This window comes from Lathamus discolor, chromosome 4 (assembly GCF_037157495.1).
Source record: "Lathamus discolor isolate bLatDis1 chromosome 4, bLatDis1.hap1, whole genome shotgun sequence".
Classification (NCBI taxonomy): Eukaryota; Metazoa; Chordata; class Aves; order Psittaciformes; family Psittacidae; genus Lathamus; species Lathamus discolor.
In genome coordinates this window covers 30,873,284-30,895,029 of record NC_088887.1, presented here as the reverse complement: position 1 = coordinate 30,895,029, position 21,746 = coordinate 30,873,284, and the positions used below count along the sequence as shown (strand labels likewise).

At 38.6% G+C, this 21,746-nt stretch overlaps 1 protein-coding gene across 3 annotated transcripts in view; it reads left to right on the top strand.

The window, feature by feature from the left end:
* Window positions 1–20,847, top strand: part of GART (phosphoribosylglycinamide formyltransferase, phosphoribosylglycinamide synthetase, phosphoribosylaminoimidazole synthetase) — a 37,984-nt gene extending 17,137 nt beyond the window's left edge. For all 3 annotated transcript variants that reach the window (XM_065676856.1, XM_065676857.1, XM_065676855.1), the window contains 16 exons: window positions 310–435; window positions 1,192–1,279; window positions 1,696–1,781; window positions 2,384–2,552; window positions 3,147–3,378; window positions 5,658–5,752; window positions 6,749–6,858; window positions 7,441–7,639; window positions 10,185–10,433; window positions 10,789–10,941; window positions 12,087–12,290; window positions 12,612–12,743; window positions 13,400–13,530; window positions 15,028–15,169; window positions 18,168–18,283; window positions 19,447–20,847. In XM_065676856.1, coding sequence (XP_065532928.1) covers window positions 310–435; window positions 1,192–1,279; window positions 1,696–1,781; window positions 2,384–2,552; window positions 3,147–3,378; window positions 5,658–5,752; window positions 6,749–6,858; window positions 7,441–7,639; window positions 10,185–10,433; window positions 10,789–10,941; window positions 12,087–12,290; window positions 12,612–12,743; window positions 13,400–13,530; window positions 15,028–15,169; window positions 18,168–18,283; window positions 19,447–19,629 — 2,415 coding nt within the window. In that variant the 3' untranslated portion in view covers window positions 19,630–20,847. The remainder of the gene's footprint in view (window positions 1–309; window positions 436–1,191; window positions 1,280–1,695; window positions 1,782–2,383; window positions 2,553–3,146; window positions 3,379–5,657; window positions 5,753–6,748; window positions 6,859–7,440; window positions 7,640–10,184; window positions 10,434–10,788; window positions 10,942–12,086; window positions 12,291–12,611; window positions 12,744–13,399; window positions 13,531–15,027; window positions 15,170–18,167; window positions 18,284–19,446) is intronic.
* The last annotated feature ends 899 nt before the right edge of the window (window positions 20,848–21,746 follow it).

Genomic DNA, 21,746 nt, shown 5'->3' with positions numbered 1-21,746 from the left:
GGAAATAGCTTCCATCATGAATATTTTAAACGTTTTTTTAACCTTTTTAGTATTTTATTTTAGTACTGATGTTATGTTGTCATTTTTATGTGTTATATTAAAGGTAATTTTCATAGCAAGGTAGTAAAAAATGAGGCACTTCTTCCTGAGGGGAAAGGGAAACATTCAGAATATAGTTGGTTTTATCAGGGAGACAGAATTTATACTCTTAAATATCTATTGCAACACTGAAAATCAAATATACCTGTACTTTTTGTGCTTTAATTTTAATCATACACTGAAGTTTTAATTATTCTCCTTGTTATCTAGTGCTTATGTTTCACTGATGGCATCACAATTGCTTCCATGCCTCCAGCCCAGGACCACAAGAGATTAATGGATGGAGATGAAGGCCCTAATACTGGAGGGATGGGAGCTTATTCCCCAGCACCTCAGGTAAAAATGTATTGATAAGGAGATGCTCCTCTACAGCTGTGCTACAGCTCTGGCATGGAAAGCATGTGGGAATTTTCGGTTCCACATGATGAACAGGAGGAAGTGGAAAGGTGGATATGTTATTTCTGCAACTTTATATTTTGATATTTTTTTTTTTTTTAATGTTATGAAATACTGAACCAGGTACTTGAAACCACATTTTTATCTTGTGCTGAACTAAGCCAATGATGAATTTTCGTTGTGGTTTAAGGTAGTTTGGCAAGGAACTTCTATTTGCAAAAGGACTTACTTTGTTTTCCCTTAACCTACGTCATGGCCAGTGATTTTTTTTTTTTTTGGGGGGGTGGTTATTTAAAAAAAAGGGGGGGGTTATTATTCTATAAAACTATTAATTTTGTTTAGTGAATAAAATGTGCTCATTGATCATTGTACTTTCCAGCTGATTTGTCTTTGGGGCATCTTATATAAATTCCAATCTGTGCAAATGGTTTGTTCCAGTGAAGCCAGGCCAATTGTGTACACATATAGATCTAAGCATGGAAAAGTGTCTGAAGAAATGCAAATGGTTGTTTTAATGATGTTGTCTGAGGAGAGAGAAAGAAATACTAGTTTTCTATAACAAGCTAGTATGAAACACTTTGGAGTAAGCAGGACACCAAGTATTCTGCTTGTTTCTTAAAGACACTAGCCATCGGAGGAGGAAAAATCATGCACTCCCTTTTTTACAAACACTGTTTTCTAATCCTATTTTATTAGATTTCTAAAGATTTACTGCAGAAAATAAGAGATACTGTTCTTCAAAAAACTGTTGATGGCATGAGGAAAGAAGGTGTCCCCTATTTTGGTATGTACAAAAGTTTGGGGGTTTTAATCATGGGGAGAAAGACTTTTTTTTTTTTCACTTTGTCCTCTTCATAGGCCTAACTCACCCTGTAAGTTAAGGAAAATAACTTTGATTTATTTGGAAACTGGGTTTGGTATCAGTGGCTTGATTTAGTGACCATTGAAATCAATGGATACAATTTTTATTAATGGTGGATAATCATCAAGTAAGGAAGAGCAGAGAGGAAAACATTTGAAAATAAGCCTTAAAATTGTAACCACAACTGTTTCTGCCTGATTTCTTTTTAACACTTCTCAAGTGTCAACATCCTACCTTTAAATAAGCACAGGTGTTGTTCTTTTTAATGCTATTACAAATACGAAACGTATAACCTATGCAGTTGCTTAGATGGCTTATTATATAATTTTTTATTTTAGGTGTGCTTTATGCTGGGTTAATGCTTACCAAAGATGGACCTAAAGTTCTTGAGTTTAACTGCAGATTTGGTGACCCAGAATGTCAGGTGAGTTATTGTGCAGGTAGATACAGTTTGGCATTATGGGAGCAGAAAAGTCTGTTGGCATCTACTATTATTCTTACCTGACTTTCAGATGAACAGTTAGCCGATTGAGATTTAAAGTATTTGGTTTGTTTACTCAAGACAGAAGGTCTGTTATGAAATTGTTCCATTCCAGAGATCTCAGCAGGTTATGCTCAAAGATGGGCTTTACAAGGTTAAGCTTGAGTGAAACTCAGCACTTCCATATCTTTTCTGGAATGGACTTGAATTCTTTTTTTACTTTATTAGAAGTTAACACTTCTTTTCCACACTCCCTGTTAATAAGTAGAACAAACCACTTCGTTACAATTCTTCAGAGCAAATAGGGTTTTTTGTTGTCTAATTTTTCTCCTCTGTATGTAGCAGATCTTTACTCTCTGAAATTACCTTCAAGGAATAGTATTTTTAAAGGTACACAGATTATGCACATCGTGTATATATGTGTGTAAATACACTATACAAACAAAGTTATTTTTACAGTTTCATTAGTATTTTTAAAAGGTTGGTGAGAGAAAATGTAACAATTTCTATTGTTTTCTTGAATTTGCTGATCTCTATTTTTGTAGGTAATTCTTCCACTATTGAAAAGTGATTTGTATGAAGTCATGCAAGCAGTTATCAATAAAAAGTTGTCTAGTTCCATGCCAGTATGGTTTGAACACAGTGCAGCTGTGACAGTGGTCATGGCTAGCGAAGGGTATCCAGGAACATACCCCAAGGGTTTGGAAATAACAGGTAAATATAGCAGGAGAAACTGCAGAAGTCTGACTTCTCTTCTGCTCTCTCTCCATTCTCTCTTTTGCTGGATGAAGATGAATCAGTGTAACACAGGCACATAGAAACTATAGGTCTTGTGGCTATGGTTCAGGAAAAGATGACTGAGTTTTCACACATCGACATTTATTGTTAATGCACCCATCATATTTTCGATTCTCTACACTATATTACTAGGTTCTCTAGCATTTCTTTCGTATGTGTTACAATAAAGTAGTTCTGGACTGATGACTGATTCTTATGTAATGATGTCGATATGTTCTGTGTTTTGTATGTCAGTGAAATATAAAATCGAGCTGGAATTAGATGTTGTATGCAGATGTCACAGCTAAATACCTCTTTCTTTGTCTCTGAGCATACAAGTAGCAGACCTGTCTCTCCACAAAATGTAGGTTTTACAAATTTATTCCTATTTTCCAACATGATCACACTGAATTCAGTTGTGGTTTCTAGACATAGTCAGTAAGTGCTGAATATCTATTAATTTGTAATTTAATAGAGGATATTCTAATAAATTTATTTTCCTGCTTCTATTTTCTTAAACAACCACTGCAGGACTTTCTAAGGCTAAGCAACTAGGACTGGAGGTGTTCCATGCAGGCACAGCCCTGAAGGACGGCAGAGTGGTGACTAGTGGAGGAAGAGTCCTTACAGTAACTGCTATTAAAGAGGATCTAATGACAGCACTGCAAGAAGCCAACAAGGGAGTAGCAGCCATACACTTCAAGGGTGCCATTTATAGAAAGGACATTGGTTATCGGGCTATAGCTTTCCTGAAACAATCCAGGTAGATATTTGAAATATTTGAAATGCAAATAAGTGGTGTAAAATGGACCTAAAGGCCTCACTAGTTTACATTAATAAACTGATGTTGATACTATGTATAAATCTAGACAAGTTTTAACTACCATCTTTGTAAGCAATCTCAGCAAGACCGACCAAGGAAGGAGCACACTTTTTGGTGGCTCTCTCATCCGTGTTCTTATTCTCCCAAATCTGAGTTAAGCTACAGTGACAAGCATGTAGGAGTAACTCATTTTCACCTAATATGAAGCGTATCTGCCTGCCTATGCTTCAATAAGCTCAAAACACAAGTTTTGACAATAAAGTATTTTTTAGCCATGAAGTATATTAGTAACAGTTCCATTTTTACTGCCAGTGTATACTGATTAGTACATTGTAAAATTATCATCAATAAACTTACTAATGAACAAGGGTGTTTGTATTTAGTCTTCTTTCTCTCCCAAGGGCTGTGCATCTTTTGAGAAATTTCTGTGAAAATGTGTAAGTGGTATTTGTATTGCAGTAGAAAAAAAATCAGGTCAGTGTGTAAGGCGAGACAGGAAGGTTCTTTAATGAACTGTTCTCTAAAACATTGAGTTCATTTGCCATAGCCAGCAAGTTTCTTGACTGGAGTGCCTGTGTGCTCGGGGGATCCCTAGTTTACAAAGGGGACTCCTGGAAGCTGTGCATAGTCAATGCTTGTTTCACTGTCCTTGAGTCTGCACCAACTTTTGCTCTGAAATGCTAACATTGGAAGAACAGACAGGCACATTTCACTTGGACTCTGTGCTGCACATAGTTAAGGAAGAGTGATAGTTGGGTCTGTAAAGTTGGGGATGCACGTCTTCTTGGCAGCTTTGCAGGATCAGGTCCTATGCATTTCAGTTTGTGGAAAAATCCAGAATATTTATTTAATAACAATATTCAAGAAATTTAAAAAAAAAATTATTTGAAGAATCAAAGTATATACCATGCCTTTAAAACTAAGGTAAAAATACGGCGAATATTTATTGTGTCCAGACTAAAAGGGACTGACTTTGGTCGCTTGTTATTGCAGGCTAGTATTTCCTTGAGTCTTATTCACAGACTGAACAGCTGCTTCTGAAAGTTGGTTTTGTCTTGCAAATTACTGAACTGTGATATGTACAGATACCGTTGTATTTTCCTGGTAGTACCGCTCTTCAGCCAGTTGTTTTATTGTATTTGTCCTGGGTAATCAACAGCGTGTTTCACCCTTTGAATTTAAACAATCATAGAGCTAAAAACAGTATAAGCCTAGAACAGGGATGCCCCATATAGCCTGGTTCATGCCACTGACAGTGTAGAAATAACAGTTTCTTAACTGGAGTGAGATACGTGTGATACAACTAAGAATTAAGTCATTACACTCATTATCTCCAAAATGGAAACATTCTTCAGTAAATATGGGATGATCTTAATGTCCCCAGTCAGTCATATGGACAGACAAATGACATATACCATTTTGTACTGTTTTCTTTGTTGTATGTCTGTATGTGAAGAAGAAACACCTGGAGTTTACAGACATTTCTTTCTAGATTGTTCAAATGGTGCTTAAGAATTTAGGTCTTTTAAAATAAACCTTAAAATATATACTTTAAGAGAAAGTCCATTTAAGTAAAAAGGTGTGGTTGGTTTTGTTGTAATACCATTTCAGGTGATAAAGAGAGGCAAGTTACAGCTGTAAATTTCTCGAAGTATCATAGGGGACTATTGATTTGTGTGATACTTCTGTGTTGAAAATCTAACTTGAGTTAATCCTGCAGGGTGCTGAGGTGTTCTGATTTAGCAGTGCACTTTTGCATGCATTTTGGTTTAGTATTTGACTGGATAGAGTATGATACTGATGCTCTGATGTTGTCTTCAAGATATCTGGAACTATTTGAATACTGCTTATGCAGATTTTCTGTGGTGCAGATCCATGAAGTTTTGTTTCTTTGGTATTTTACTTCCTATCTTCGCATCTTTGGTGTAATACTTCCTATCTGGTATAATACTTCCTGCTTCAGGCCAGATTCCAAACAGCAAAAAGATTAACCTTTGAGACATTGAAGCTGCCTGAAATGAGTGCTGCAATACCTAGAAATCATTTTCTATGAGCCTAGTTACTGTACAAGCAGGAAAATAGTGTACTTGACAACAGAATAGGATTCTGAATGGTTCATCCCTTTTGTGATGCAATGATGTAAAGAAATAAATATTATTTTAAAATATGTTTATGAATTTAGTAATCAATTGTTGTAACATTATTTTAACTTCTTCCAGAGGCCTGACTTACAAAAACAGTGGGGTAGACATTGCAGCAGGGAATACTTTGGTTCAGAAAATTAAACCCCTAGCTTCAGCCACATCAAGATCAGGTAAGACTTGTACCTTCTATTCCTGTTTCAGTCAGCTCATGGCAATGAGGCTTATAATTTGATCTTGATACAAATGCTCATATTTATGTGTTCTGTGTCTTGCTAAATTACACAAGAAATATCTGTGGTAAGCAAATGCTGGTGATTTCTTCAAAATGTGCTTTATTAAGTTTACAGATTTTATTCAAAAAATGATTCTAGATTATATGTCCTGAGTGTCATGATGTTAGGAATCTCTCAGGCATATCTTGCTCTAGCAAGTCCCTGCAATTCTTTTGATAGATGTAAAATATCATTCACTTACGAAATAAACATTTTTTACTTCAAATTAACTGAGAACCTTCAAATAACATCAGTATACATAGAAAAATATAGACACATGCACACACACTAGTACAACTAGTCATTTCTTAGCATTCATGGTATTTTCTACTCATGTTTGTTTCGCTCTTGGGATTTAGCCAGTTTTAGTTTCAAGGCTACTATACTTACCTATCACAACCAGTCTTAGGAACAAGGAGTCTTAATATACTGTAAGTAGACGTATTAACAAAGAGATAAGAAATTTCAGTTGGAAAATGTCTAGATATCATCTTTTCCCAGGAAGCAGTGGGCTTCAATCTGTTACTACAATTTCTTTTCTGGTATTTTTCTTGGGTTTGGTTTGGTTTGTTGTTGTTTGGTTTTGGGGGGGAGGGGGGGTTGGTTTGTTTGGTTTTGTCCATAAAAATACTAAGTGCAAGGGTGATGAAATATATCAGTCATAGTAATTATTGAATGTTCAATCACAAAGTTTTGCATTGCCTTAGGTAATGAAGAAAAAAAGACAAAGCAAACATAAAATTAGGAGCTCCTGTGCCTCTATGAAGAGGGTCTAAATGTCAGAGAAAAGATTCCTGTTGACAAAGCAAAGTCATGTTGACAAATTTATGTTGGGGATCCTGGAGAAAGCCATGAAAGTAAAAATTTACTATTTTCATGTTTTCTGGCTGGCAGGTTGCAATGCGGAACTTGGAGGGTTTGCTGGCCTCTTTGATTTGAAAGCGGCTGGTTACAAAGATCCAATCTTGGTATCTGGAACTGATGGTGTTGGCACAAAACTCAAGGTAATGTGAAAATCCATGTAAAGTAAAGAAAATAGCACAGAATAGAAAATGTTTCAACAGAAAATGCCAGTTGTCTTTTAGAAACGCCTATTTGTCTTTTTAAAAAGGGTATGAAAAATGAAATTGCCCACTTTCAGGCAAAATAATTAAATATACTTTTAGCTTATGGCATGTAAATAGCCATACTTGAAATTATGCTTAAAATAACTGATTTTTAATATTCAAGTATGGAACTGGGGACTCCATTTCATTAAGGTAGAGTTTCCACCCTCAAAAAGGTTACTTACGAGGAAAAACATTTAATTATACAGTTGCTATTGTGTTTACGCAAACTGCAATGAAACCCTTTCCGGTCCAGTCCCCTTCCATAAAGTGCCTTTTGTACTTGCCAATTAAGAAAGTAACACTTCCTAAAATGAAGTGTTAGGGGAGGCTCACAGTGAGGATAAGGAATGAAGCTGCTTCTCATAAAGCATCAGGAGGAACAGCGTTTTTGATCCCCTTCCACTGCAGACTCTCTGCTTGTGTTTCAGTTTCTCAAAGCTAACCAGCGGGTTCCTTCTCTCTCAATGTGTTTTGCAGATTGCACAAGTGTGTAAGAAACATGACACCATAGGTCAAGACCTGGTTGCCATGTGTGTGAATGACATCTTGGCTCAAGGAGCAGAGCCCCTCTTCTTCCTTGACTATTTTGCCTGTGGCAAACTTGACGTGGAAGTAGCTCAGGGTGTCATTGCAGGAATAGCTGAAGCTTGCAAAAAAGCAGGATGTGCACTTTTAGGTATGAACATGCTTCTTTGAAGAATATGAAGAATCTGATGCAATACATTTATAATTGTTTTTAATGTGTTTGTTTTCCTACTCTACTGGAAAAATCTTAGAGGAGTGAAAACAAATCCACAGTGTCACATGTCTTTGCTGTCAGTGCTGTCTGAGAATGTGATCTCCACTGGAAAGCCACAGTACTCCATGCAAATGTTGCCATTAGCTCAGGAAGTTGCATGTAAACTTTCTTATTAGTATCTTTTCATTTAACTTTGTAACAATAACAGCTATCTAGAAAACTAACAATTCATGTATTTTAATCCTCTGTATTTTTCAAGTAAATTTTAAAACATACCAAATAGGCTTGTTTATCCTTTATCCTAAAGGAAATCCTCAAGTTTTCCACTAGAAGTAAGATTTATATGTGTTACTGTGCATGCACCTGTACCTATGTGCATACAGGTTATCTTTTGAACTTCTTGGCTGATTTTAACCAGATTTAATAGGAAAGGTAGAGATCTTACAGATGTTTGTTCCCACAAGCTTCATAAAACTAGAAAGCTCAACATTGTCCTTATGAATGCAACAAGAGCTTTGGCTGGAGCTCATTACTTAAGACACAGACATTAACCACAAGACAGAAACATAAAAGAAAACAGTTTTCACTAGTTACAAAACTAACAGAAAAATTCTTTGCCTGCTGAAGATTTGTTTCACCAAGATGAGCATGTTCCAAAATGTTAATTTCAAATTTAAACATTTTCCTTTTCAACTCTATAATACAAGTACACAGTATATTTTACTAAAACATATGTTATGTATTCTGGTAGACAGTAAGCTAGTTATCTATGAAAATGATACAATATTTCTCTTCTTGAATCTTAAGAAGTACAGCTTTAACACTGTTCAGCTCAATAAAAGTATTTCTAGGTCAGTCAAAAATACATTCTTTTGTATAAGGCTTTAGTTTATAAAAGGAGTACAATGCGGGGTTAAATTTTAGAGTAATAAACCCAGAAAGTTCTGTTTCCTCACATAATTTTTGTTTTTCCTTCTTTTTGTATAAAACCAGACGTGGAGAATTGCCATGAATTTTCAAATATTACCTTTAATTTGAGACTAAAAATGACAGTTCAAGTGTCTTACATTAGGTACCACTTTATAATTTGTAATACAGTAATTTTGTCCTTTTTTTTCTAATTCTTTAAGAAAGTTAGTAACAAAAGCCCTTTGTAAGTGGGAGTGTGTCATTTTGAGGTAGTTTACAAGCTTTGAACAAGAGGCTATTTATGTTTAATTTTTTTCTGCATGAACTATTAGCGTTATATTTTTCTTAAGGTGTTCTCTCAGTTTACCCAATATAATCAAACCATTCATATTTTAGCATAAATACATGTTATGTGAAATCTTGGTATGAAATTACTTACTGAAATGTCAAGATTCTAGTTCCAGTTGTAAGACTTTAAGACTACAAAGGGCTTTAGATGTTTTAAATTTATTACCGGAGAACAATTTCTTAGGATTGTAAATGAGTTAGCAAATACATTTTTGTGCTAATATAAAAATAAGTCCACTGAACTTATAAATAAAACAACCATGATTTGTTCTCCAAATTTCTGGCACTCTTAGAAAAGAAGGGACAGAGATGATGCAGTAACTCTGAACCTAAGGAGGAAATGCTTTCCTGTAGCCTGGAGCATTGAAATAAAGTTCAATTTGGGCTCTAGCTTCACACATTCGTGTAACTGTGCACACACACAGCCTGTCTTTGTATAGTACCATCTCATGCAAGTCTCCTTTGAAATATGTTCCTAAATTCCTACCTTGCATTTCTGCAATAACTGAATATTCAGCTCAGCCACCTTAAGCTCATCAGACCACTTGATAGCAAGGTACTGAAAGGCTTATCTACATGCTTGGTTTTGCACAAATGTTATTAAATACAGATTTAAACAAATGTATCTAGGCAAATGTACTTTGATTTTAAAGTTGGTTATAGCAATGTTATTTAGAAACCTGGAAAAGCTTCCAGAGAATCTAGTATTGAGCAATGCCAATCACTGAGCACAAGTGCAGCTTTCACCATCACTCATGTAAATTTGGAGCCCAAATAGTGATAATGATGGCCAGGTTGTGGGCAAGCAGGATAGCACTGTGTTCAAAAACTTTATGAAGGCAAGTGGGACTTCATGGTTATGTTGTTCCCTTGAAGTCTTTGTATGAATTTCTTGTGTTACTTGTATCTTGTAGGCTTGACATGGAGAATATTAAACCTGACAGGAATTTGGAAATATGAAAGACTAAATATATGGTTTGATTTAAAATGTATCGGATTGATTTGCATTCACAAGAGTGAGAGAGGAAACATTCTTTCCTGATTTGGTATTGCTTGGTCAATTGAAGGGCCTGTGACAAGCATGTTTTTAATTATTTTTAATGTTTCTTAACGTAATTAAAAAATTACTCTGTTAATGCCTTATGAATTTAAAACTGAAAAATTGCAGGCCTACCAGTCCCATTGGTTTTACAACATCCCCTTTCTCTTTTTTTGTTTCCCACAGGAGGAGAAACTGCTGAAATGCCAGGCATGTATCCGCCTGGAGAGTATGACCTGGCTGGCTTTGCTGTTGGTGCAGTGGAGCGAGGGCAGATGCTGCCCCAGCTGGAGAGAATCACTGATGGAGACGTGGTCATTGGAGTAGCTTCTTCAGGGGTTCACAGCAATGGATACAGCCTTGTAAGGAAGATTGTGGAAAAGTCATCATTTGATTTCTCTTCTCCGGTTGATATCTCCGGTTATCAGACATTAGGTACCATTTACCATGCAGTTTCTTTCATTATAACTTGAACTTCTGAACATGCAAATATCACAATTGTTTTATCTGTGCTTTTGCTTTTGTAAGTTTTCTAAGGCACTAAAAAAAATATTCTTTAACATGTTTTCATCTTCTTTTTTCCCTTGAATCACATATACAGGAAAGAAGTTAAGGGAGGGGGATAAATAATTAACCATATGCCAAACAAGTAGAACATTGTGGTTCTCTCTGTGGTACAATACTCATTAGTTTCCAGCAGATTAATATTTTGAGATTTCCTCAGTTGTATATTGATTAACATTTCTTTCTGTGCTGTAACTGGTCTTCTTTCACCCTCTTTCATCTACAGGAGATCTCTTGTTAACCCCAACAAAAATCTACAGTAAGACTCTGTTGCCCGTCCTTCGCTCAGGCCATGTGAAAGCCTATGCTCACATCACTGGAGGGGGCTTGCTGGAAAATATTCCCAGAGTTCTCCCAGAGTCCTTTGGTGTTGTTTTAGGTGAGATAAAGAGAAAAGCTATGGAAGCATCCTTATATTAATATGGATTAATGTGGAAGCCTGTGTAGTAGGGGCATGTCAGCTGATGTGCGCTGTAAGAGCTAGACTTGCCTCTCTAGAAGTGTTTGCTCTTTTCTTCACTGTTGCTGAATTTCTCGTTGTGTCTGAATTAGAGCCAGTCAAAACACTTTGTAGTCTTAAGACTGCTGCCCATTGAATTCATTTCCCCGGTGGTGCTTTGGATTGGATTTTATCCATACTTGTAGAAATAAAACAACTTTAAAAGCAATCCAAAGTGAGCTGTCACAATTTGCAAAAACCTACAGAATTATTGCTAATTAAATGATAATCATGAAGTCTTGAATTAGCATTCAGGTACAATTACCAGCTCAAGTACATCTCTTGCTATTTGACATACCATAATTAATCCTCACCACAATCTCATCAGGTGTGGTAGAAAGTGTATTTCACTTACAAAGTGTAGTATGGAAAGGTAGATGACTTACTGTAGGCTATGCAGTGTTCACTGTGCTGTAGGATAAAATAAGGGAACTAATAGCGACTTTTGCGCTCCAGAACTGCATGTAAATCATTCTTCCATTTTCCCACAGTGGGCACTGGTATATATAAATGGAGATAATGCAATTTTTAAAATAATACAAGAAAGAAACTTAGTGTCTTTGGCGTTCCTTTACAGTAGCTTGTCCAGAAGCATTTCTCATGCTGCTGTAAATCATTACCTGATAAGAATTATGAGCAGTATGTGAGTTTTGTGACAGCTTTAAGGCTACTGTTCTGGTACAATAGTTTCTCTAGAAGCAGAGGTGTCATCTTCAAGACAAGGATTTTCCAAAGAATGCCTCAGAGCCCACTTTGAATTACTGATTAGTGGATTGCAGCAGAGCAATATGATTATTTTCTTCCCAGGGTGATACTTCTTTCTACTCCCAAGCCTTGTTCAGTAAGGAAGGAAAAACAAAAATCCTGTTTCTGTGCATGGAAGCTGATTTCACTCGAGCTAATGCTGCTGTGGGACTTTGTCTGTGCTTTTCACACAGATCTTGCGTCTCAATACCCTAATACTTTTAGTATTTGTCCATTGGTACTGATTTCCACTCTTCGTTTGTATTTTCAATTCTCTTCAGATGCTCTTACCTGGAAGATTCCTGAAATCTTTTGCTGGCTCCATAAAGAAGGGAACCTCTCTGAGGAGGAAATGACTCGGACATTTAATTGTGGCATCGGTGCTGTCTTGGTAGTTCAGAAGGAGCTGGCTCAGCAGGTCCTCAAGGACATAGGGAGACATGAGGCAGCCTGGCTGATCGGGAAAGTTGTCTCCCTTCAAAAAGGTTATTACATTCTTATTTTCCTTAAAGAAAAAATGCAGAGCTTAGTTCCTTAGCTGGTGAGCCTTCATGGAGGTTAGCTGAAAATCTCTTGATTGACACCTCCATGGCTTTGCTGCACAAGGTATTAAAATGATAGCCCTCATGACTTCAGTCTTAGTCCATAGAACATGTGATTAGCAATGTCAGATGTCACCATAACTATAAATAAATAATGAGGAGTAAAGCAGTGCCATTAATCTCTTTTCATGGGCGCTCTCCTCCTCTCTCTGTTCCTCCCTTTATTTATGCATTGCTTTGTGTTTTTTTTCCTCTTGTGTTCAGGCTCTGCCCATGTTAAAGTCCATAATCTGCTTCAAGCCTTGCAGGCAAATAGGTCATTGTCTCTGCGCAGCCATATCCAAGGCAAAATCCAAACAAAGAAAGTGAAGGTTGCTGTCCTTATCTCTGGAACAGGTGAGAGTTATATTCTTCAGTGCGGTGTAAAACAGACCATTGAAAACAGAACTTGATTTTAGATGTAAAATCTCGCAAGTCCTTCAATTCTCCATGGAGGTTCTGATAGGCTTCTAGCAGGTCCTTCAATTCTCCATGGAGGTTCTGATAGGCTTCTAGCAGGCTTTCAGTAACAGGCAGGATAGATTTGGCTTATGGATTAATTTCAATCACAAACAGAGTGATCTTTAACCTCTGCTGCAAACTCACCTGAATTACATCTGTGTTCATTTTATCTACAGACTGCATATCTCCACATCCAAGCAATGATTGCACTGTAGGAGTAACAGCATTATTTCACAAATAGATCAGAATTTCTTCTTGCCAGATAGGCACTGCTAGGGTTTCCAGTATTCTCACTTGCTAAGGGGTAGACCATCATTTCAATTCCATAAATTATAGTTTGCAAATTTAATTGCTAGTAAAAGCCCTATAGCCTCCAGCTGTCAAATACAGCCTCCAGTAATATCAATTAAAAAAGGATTATTGTTAACATCAGTGATTTTTGGATTGGGTCTCACCCACATTGCTGCTTATTTAAAACCTCTTCTGGCTCTTAATTATATTTATTCTCCAGGAACGTCTTTAATATTCATTAATTATTTTGTCACTCATAGGCACAAATCTGGAAGCCCTCATAAGCAGCACAAAGAAACCCACCAGTTTCGCACAAATAGTTCTTGTTGTTTCTAACAAAGCTGGCGTGGAGGGGTTAAGGAGAGCTGAAAGAGCTGGTATTTCTACAAGGGTAAGTGTTATCTTTTTTAAACTAGCCATCATTATCTCTGACTACAGTGGGAAGGCACTGTGACATAATGAGTTTTACTGGGGTAAAAGATGGTTTCATAGGAAGCCTTAGCTTTTCTTTTTCAGTCTGTCGTGAATTTATGCCCTTGAGCAAACTTTCTCCTTCTCAGAGATGCTGCCAGCAGTCCTGATGGTTTTGGGAGCAGTCAATATTAAGCAAGTGCAAAACTGCCAGAGTTAAACTTTACCATGTATTTAACTGTAGTGCATTCACACTGAAGGAACAAGCTATTTTATCCAAATTTAATTTAAAAATTACATGCTAAACAGACACAGTAGTTCATTTGACTGAAACAGAGATGTCAAACGCAGTAGGACTAGGACTTTCCACTGACTCCTTGGGCATTGCTTCAGGCTCTTAAGCATTAATGCAAACCAAACTGCGTTTCCCTTAGTGTCACTGAATCCAGCGCTGCATTGCTTTGCTCTTTGTTCAGTCATTTGTATTACAGATGTGAAATGCTATTGTTCTAACTTAGCATTTTACAGGCACTGCTCACTGATAGCTATGGGCACAGGGAAGAGTTGTGCTTAATGCAAGCTTTGTTATTAACTTTAACAGTAGCAGGATCTGAACATCAGCGTTGCTGTCTGTTATTTGGGAGTACACAAGGATCACAAGTAAAATATGTCCATGGTGTGCAGGGAAGAACAAACATGTAATGAGGGAAAAAAATACAGTCTGGGAGGGCTGATGGTCTCAATGGTTAAGATGGAAAGTGATGAAACAGAGGCACTGAGGAATATGTTGTGCCAGAACTGGGTAGTTCTGCCCATTGTTGAGCTGGCCTCTATTTCCAGTGCTCTCTACCACTTTCTCAGCTAACCAGTTCTGGTGTTTCAAAACTACTGTGGTAAATCTGGTAGGCATTAACAGTTACTTTTATTTTAAAGACTGTGGATGTTTAAAGTTACATAGCGCTGCCTTCTTCCTGCTTAAACGAGGAGATGTGTCCTGGATGGAAAATACATAACTCAAGAACATTGACCTTATGCAGTAGGGGCTGTTTTATGAGTTGTGATTAGCCTTTCTGTCAAGGTTTTGTGATAAAATTTTTAGCAAGGTTCAACTGCTTAAAACTGTCAGAGGCCTTAAACTGAGTGAAATACTTGTAAGACTTTCAGTTGTCTTAATGACCTACATTTGTAGGTTGTTAAATTGTGTCAGAATGCTGGGGCTTACAGCTGTGGGCCTAATAAGACCAAATTCTTGTTTATTCTTGGTGATTGCTCTTTGTGAACAGGAATAAAGATTGCAAGTTTGCCTGTGGGTTGCATGCATTTATGAACTCTTCTTGCTGTGCATGTGCACCCAACTTGAGCCACACGTGGATATTTACTTGGGGTTTATTACTCCAGGCTACCGTTTGATTGTGCTCTTAGGGCTAGATTAAACTAACACCATGTCCGTATTTCTGTGTGTTTTGGGTTATCACAGGTTATTGACCATAAATTGTATGAAAGTCGCACTGAATTTGACAGTGCTGTTGACAAAGTCCTTGAAGAATTCTCAGTTGAACTGATCTGTCTGGCTGGATTTATGCGAATACTGTCAGGTCCTTTTGTCAAAAAATGGGAAGGTAAGCACAGCATAGTACTATACGCATGTTTTTAATAAATGTAATTTTATATCTTATCCTCAGGAAGAAGAAAATGGGAAAAATATAGAGATGGGACCATACTAATTCTGGGTTTGCAGGGAACGAGACTCTTCCCATCTTGTAAGGAAAGGAGTAAGAAAGAGAAAGGCAGTATTTTTCCCCTTCCCTCTGTCATTTCCACAGAGATTTATAGGAAGCCAAGGGCAAGTGAAGATCTTGTAGTCTTTGGTTTATTAGAAAATGTTTAAAAATAAGGTTGTGAAGGCTTTAGATCTCTGCAAACATGAGGTGCAGGACAAATTGCTGCCTAAGCAGAAGGCGTTGGTCAAGAAGACGTGAGCACCCACACACTGAGAATTCCTTCCCCTAACAGATGAGCTGTTTTGGCTGCGTGTAAAACTGCAGAACTGGGCAGTAACATGCAGTTCCTGTTAACAACACCTTGCCAGTCGCCTGCTCAGACATCAGAGGAGCTGTCTGAATCCAAGAGTGGCGCATTTCACAGGCCCATTGCGCTCTTGTTGGTCCAACACGTTTACAAAGTCTCCATTCTGGTCATCTTTTACAGTTTTTCCAGGGCTTTGTTACAGGCTGGTAACACCTCTGCCTACTTCAGTGGCTGCTCTTCCTCCCCCAGTTGTTGCATTCCTTTTCTTACCTCTGTTTCTTTCAGGGAGCCCTGAATCACACAAACAGCTGCTCTTTTCACTGTTTGCTCTGCTTTGGGTTCAGTCAGGGTTACTTAAACTAGCTCTTGCTCATACCAGTTAATTGCAGGCTGGTCAGCCTACACATTGGGTGGCCTTATTGTTCACAGGGTGACTTTTGTGTTCACCTGGGTGTGTCTGTGACACAGACCTTTTACACCTGAACTACTTTTCACACCTCTCTTTAAAACCAGTGGAGCAAACCAGGCATTCTTAGGAGGCAATTCATTTTATGCTAAAGCTGTCAGCTAAAGTCAGTCAGGTGAATTGTTTTTGTTTCTTCCCATTCATTATGGAGTCCAGAAGGCATAAAAGTCTGTGCTGTAAACAGCTGTAGTTGGGAGAGAGGAATTCCTCGCTACAGGAGATGTGTTTTGAGTATCTGTGTAGAGGGTGGAAAAGAACCTTCTCTAGTGCAAAGATCTTGTAAATAAAGGGTGGGTTTAGTTCCCTCTGATTTAGTAATAGAGCATGATGGCCCTGCACAGTGCAGGATTTGCATTATATATAGGACTGGCCTGAGAGCAAAAGAAGAGACTTGCTTCAGTATAGAATGGTTAACTCACTTTTTAAATGCCCAGCACTGAATTGAGCTTGAAAATAGACACCTGTGTGAGCTCTGACCAAGAGTATGCTTCAGTTGAGTCTTTGGTGTGAGCTCAAAGTTGAGCTCAGGGATCTGTGCCAGCGAACTGGAACCTGCTGTAAAACTGACTCAGACATGTCTAGGCGCTGACTGCCCTAAATTGTCCACCAGTACTCAAATCTTGTTGCAGCTCTCTTAGAAGATGTTGCTTTTTCTTCCTCTCACAGTCACAAGGACATTGAGTGTGAAGTTACTTACGAAACTCTTTCTGGTTTAATGGCCCTGAAATGTTAATTTTCAATATTAACGTAAAGGATAAATTAAAAACCAAAACAAAACCAAGCAAACAGAAACACACATTCCTTTAGAGCAGTTTCTGACACTATTGTAATAAGAAAGTAGAGAAACTCAAGACAAAAGGGCAGAGTGTTGTTTTCAGCCTACTATCCCCAATGCTTTTTTACTCAAGCAGCAGGCAGGGAGATGCTGATGCTCAAAAAAGGGGTATTTTGGAGATAGAAACAGCATTTGAGATATTGTTGAAGATCAGCCGATACATTTGCCTCTTTTAAGTTGCACAGTCCCATCTGCATGAGTTACTGCATTGAGAGGGCAGGTTTCGCATGGTGCTGCCAGGAATGGCCTTCCCTTCACATTACAAAATCATAAGCCTCTATTTCAGTACACTGCTGCCTCCGCCAGCATCTGTCAGCTCCGTCTCGCTGCTTGGCATTTAGGTGGTGTTCAATGAATCCCAATGACATACAGTCTTGCTAAGCAGGAGGCATGCAGAGACGGCGTGGGCGAAGCATTCTGGGGTATAAATAGTATTGATGGCCACTTTTGTTTATCCTGTAAAGGTTTGTACTGTATCTAAGAGAAGATCTGGGGCTGTCAGGTCCACAATGGGCAGGAGGAGTTATCACAGACTATTAGGAGCAAACAGGGGAAGTCTACAAGAAGAAAGAAGGTTTTCTCATGGTTTAACCATTGCATTGCCACAGTGGTGAGACCCTGAGGTCATGAGCAGCTTAAGGTCAACTCTCCCTTACTTTACAGCTAAGTGGGAATGCAGGCATATGCTTTCTCTTCTAAAGCAAATGTAAGGTACATGCTTCCCGGGAACATAACCATGGTTGCATCCGGCTGAGCATTAGAGGTTGCATTATCGATTTCAAGAGCCCCCTGCCAACTTTCCACATGGAAATCAGTAGTGACAGAGAGGTGCTTTTCAGAAGGGCAGAGAGAAGGCTCTTGTATGAGCAGCTGTTGTCTTCCGTTAAGCCAAAACAGGTGTGGAGGAAAAGTCCAGGCTCAAGAATTTTTGCCATGTCATGGGGCATTTGTTACATCATTTGAAACTGCACCGAGTTTCTAAGAAAGAGGATTGTGATCAAAGCAGAGAAGAACAAGATGCTGAGGGAAAGAGCAGCTACATCAAAACTTCATTAGTCACTGGAGTAACGTGCTTTAGCCATGCAATTGATTGTAACTGATTGCTGAAACAGCGAGACATTCTGAAATGCTCTGGGTGGTTGTCTGTCAGTATCGTTAAAAGGAAGTGTATGCAGAAGGTGTGAAAAATCTTCACTAATGTCATTTGTTCCTCCGCTGATTATGGTACTTTGAACACTCTGGTAAGGCTGAATTCTAAAAGACAATGACCTTACTTATAATTTTGCAGGAAAAATACTGAACATCCACCCATCTCTGCTGCCTTCTTTTAAGGGTGCAAATGCCCACAAATTGGTGTTACAGGCTGGAGTGCGGGTCACAGGCTGCACTGTACACTTTGTAGCTGTAAGTATGTCCTTCTCCTTCCCTTTGTAATTCACAGTTTTAACTTGAGCTTGTTTGGAACACCTTTATACCATCACCTTTGCTTACCTTTGCTCCTTTGTTCTTTCACAACATTATTAGACAACATAGAGCTTTAGTTTGCCATCCCTGGAGAAGGAACTGGAAATTAATAGCCTGTACAGGAGTTTAGGCTTTACCTAAGCTAACTTCTTCCCTAAGCATCCCACTGTTTCCTACCAGCAGCAGTTGGAGTGGGAGTACTAGTTCATATAAGGCCTTGGCTAACCCCAAATCTTTATTACTACACAGCACCAACTTCTTAGATTTTATCATAGAACCTTCCCGATCCATTGCTTTCAAGAATAAAAGAAAACTCAACAACCAACAACACTGGGAATGGCACGAGAAGCTTTGGTTTGTTGAGAGGTAATCCAGTGTTTGTGGTAACGGAGAAAAACTTCACAATTTCTGTTAGAAACTAAGAAAACAAAAGCCAGGGATGTCTCCACTTGGAAGATGCACATTTGTATCACCTCAGGGTGCATTATTTTCCATGTTCTCAGGGTTGACAGTAACTAGTCTCCCCCTCTTCGCTGCATTCTTCAGATTATCCTCTCCTTTTCCACTGCTCCTGACATCTGTTCTCATGATTTTTCCTTTCTCTTGGAAAAGGAGACAAAAACTATTTTCCAGAGAGAAGGAAAAATTGCATTCCTTTCTCCATGATACGACTTAAGAGTTTCTTCTCTGTGTGGCAATGTACCGAGAAACAATAACTCAGCAGCAGGGATCTACCTCATTAACATGCAGAAGAAAGACCTGCAGTGTCCTCTACTCCAGCTCTGTGCCGTGGCTTGGCTAATTCGCTCTTCTGAATTGAAATGTCATCATTTGGTCCAATTTAGCCTATCATGTCCCCAGTTAGCATGGCTTCTGTTCTTTTGTGTAGCAGAAATGTTACTCAATGGTGTTCTGCCTACCTCCTCTTTTTCTGTCAGTGCCTCACGGCTGGTGTGAGTGCCAGCATCTTTTTTGCACTCCTCACATGAGCCCAAATTCATGTTCCCTGTAATAGTGTAATGATAAACAGATCCCCAAGGCAGCTGGGTTACATTTGTTGTCCTCTTTCAACCGCATAGACTTCTTGGCGATTGCTTTTACAGGAGGAAGTTGACGCTGGAGCAATCATTTTCCAAGAGGCAGTTCCAGTTAAGATTGGTGACACAGTGGAGACCCTGTCTGAAAGGGTGAAGGAGGCTGAGCACCGAGCCTTCCCTGCTGCCCTGCAGCTTGTCGCCAGTGGGGCTGTGCAGGTTGGGGAGGCCGGCAAGATCTGCTGGAAGTAGGAGCACCACATCTGCCAGTGTCCTCAGGTGGGGCAGCTGGATGCCTTAATTGATAGAAACAGAGGTCACAGACTAGTAACATGGACGCTGCCTTCTCTTCATGTACTGTTTTCAACTTAGGGTTTACCATGTCATGTTCTCACTCAAATAAATAGAGATTCAAAGGAAAATCTGGAGAAAGCCACAAATGGGAATATTGAGGAAGGGGGCTGTTCTCAGTAGTTTCAGTGATGGCTCTGTTACATGTTTCCTAAGTATAATCACTTTATTTGCCAATATTTGGGCTCTCAATCAATTTCTTAACAAACAAAAACCCCATTCTCTTGGTTACAGAGAGATCTGAGCATCTCTCAGGTTGACTTGGGAACATCAGTATTACTGTCCAACAGACCATACGAGCTATAACGGAGGACCCTCTTCTCATGTGCTATGAAGCGTTTGTGGGGAAAAGTAATGAAACTGGTACAGTGTGAGAGACAGCTAAAGGCAAAAAACTTTACTCATAAAAATCTCTAGCCAAAACAAGAACTGGCCTCCCAAAACACTAAGTATTCCTGCAGGTCATAAAATAGATTTTTTCCCCATATAGTTTCTATTTTAATGTTGGTAGATTTTGTCTGGCCCAGATTCTGGAAATAGCCCATAATTTCAAGCGCTGGACTTGCTGTCAGGTGCTGAATAGATTGAAATGTCCAATGACCGTTTGCCCTTGAGCAGCCCCATGTGAATCCACATATGAATTCTCCTCAGAGATTTGTTCAGAGGCAGCATAGTTGGTTGGCTTTTTTTCTTTTTAACAAGCAGAAGGAGGGTTAGGACTAGATACAGAATGCGTTCTTGGCTTGTGAGACATGCTTCAGCAATTCTGCTGAAGTTAAGTGCCTTTATTCTTGGACCAGTATTTTCACTTGAAATACTGATGGATTTTCACTGATGGAAACAGTAAGGGGTTTGAACAGCTCAATTCTGGTGAAAAAGCACCTGTTTTTTTAATATTTTAATATTAGTTGTAGAAACATTTTAATGTATTTACTAAAGTAATCAGTTTTGCCCCATACAATCCAGAAGCTGATTATGTATGTTTTAGAGCTCCCCTTTAATACAGAGAAAGCTAATTTGTATTCTGTGCGCTGAAGGCCTTAAGGTACTTTTGTGTTAACATCATCTCAATTTGGATTTGAAATCATGTCTAATAAAGTTAAAAATTTAAACATCAAAGTCTTTCAGTGGAATTCCTTTGCCAGGGGGATGAGCCAGAGAAGGAGTTTGTGAAACAGAATTTAACTTTGTCTGAAGTACAACAACTGTAAATCAGTTTGTGAGGTTACAACACATGCAATCCTGTGTAAGTCAGTAACAATTCACTGAGTGTGGTGACCTTACTGTGTCCGTGGCCAGCTGGTCCGTGATGAAGAAACTTGCTGACAAGATACTCCTGTCATTGTGTGTCACTGAGGATAAAGCTCAAGCAAATACAGAGGAAAATGGCACGGTCCAATTTGATTTGCTTGTGAAGGGCAAAGAGCAAAAGCCAAGTCTTCATCCCAGAGTTTTTCTTTACAAACCTGCCCTCCCACAGAAGGGCATGCCCACAGGCAAACTGCCCCCCGAGACCTGAAATCCAGCCTGGCTCAGTGAGGATGCAGAGGATGCAGGGAGAGTCCAGCCGTGGCAGGTGCTCAGCCTGCACGAGCTCGGTGCCAGAGCTACATTGCAAAGTGAACAAATCTACAAGTCAAAACAAACTGCACTTAACTCACAGGTTAGAGGAAGTTAAGACCACTAGAGGCAAAATCACTACTCTTAGAGTTAATAAATACAATACTGATAAAAGCAGTTTGATCTGTGCCAGGAAGCCAACAGAAGGCTCAGGTGTTCCAAACCCAATACCCTGTTCCATCACAGACAGCTTGAGGAAGAATAGGGTGTTCTGCCGTCTAAAGCTGATGACAAATGAGATTTTAGCACTTACCTGTATTTCTACAAATGCATAAGAAGAAATGTGAGTGTGAACTGGATCTTAGATCCAGTTTTTTGCTTCAATTACCACTCTGTATAAAGAATAGATAGACTAATCTATTATAACAGATTAATAATATACCGCACCCAACCTCAGA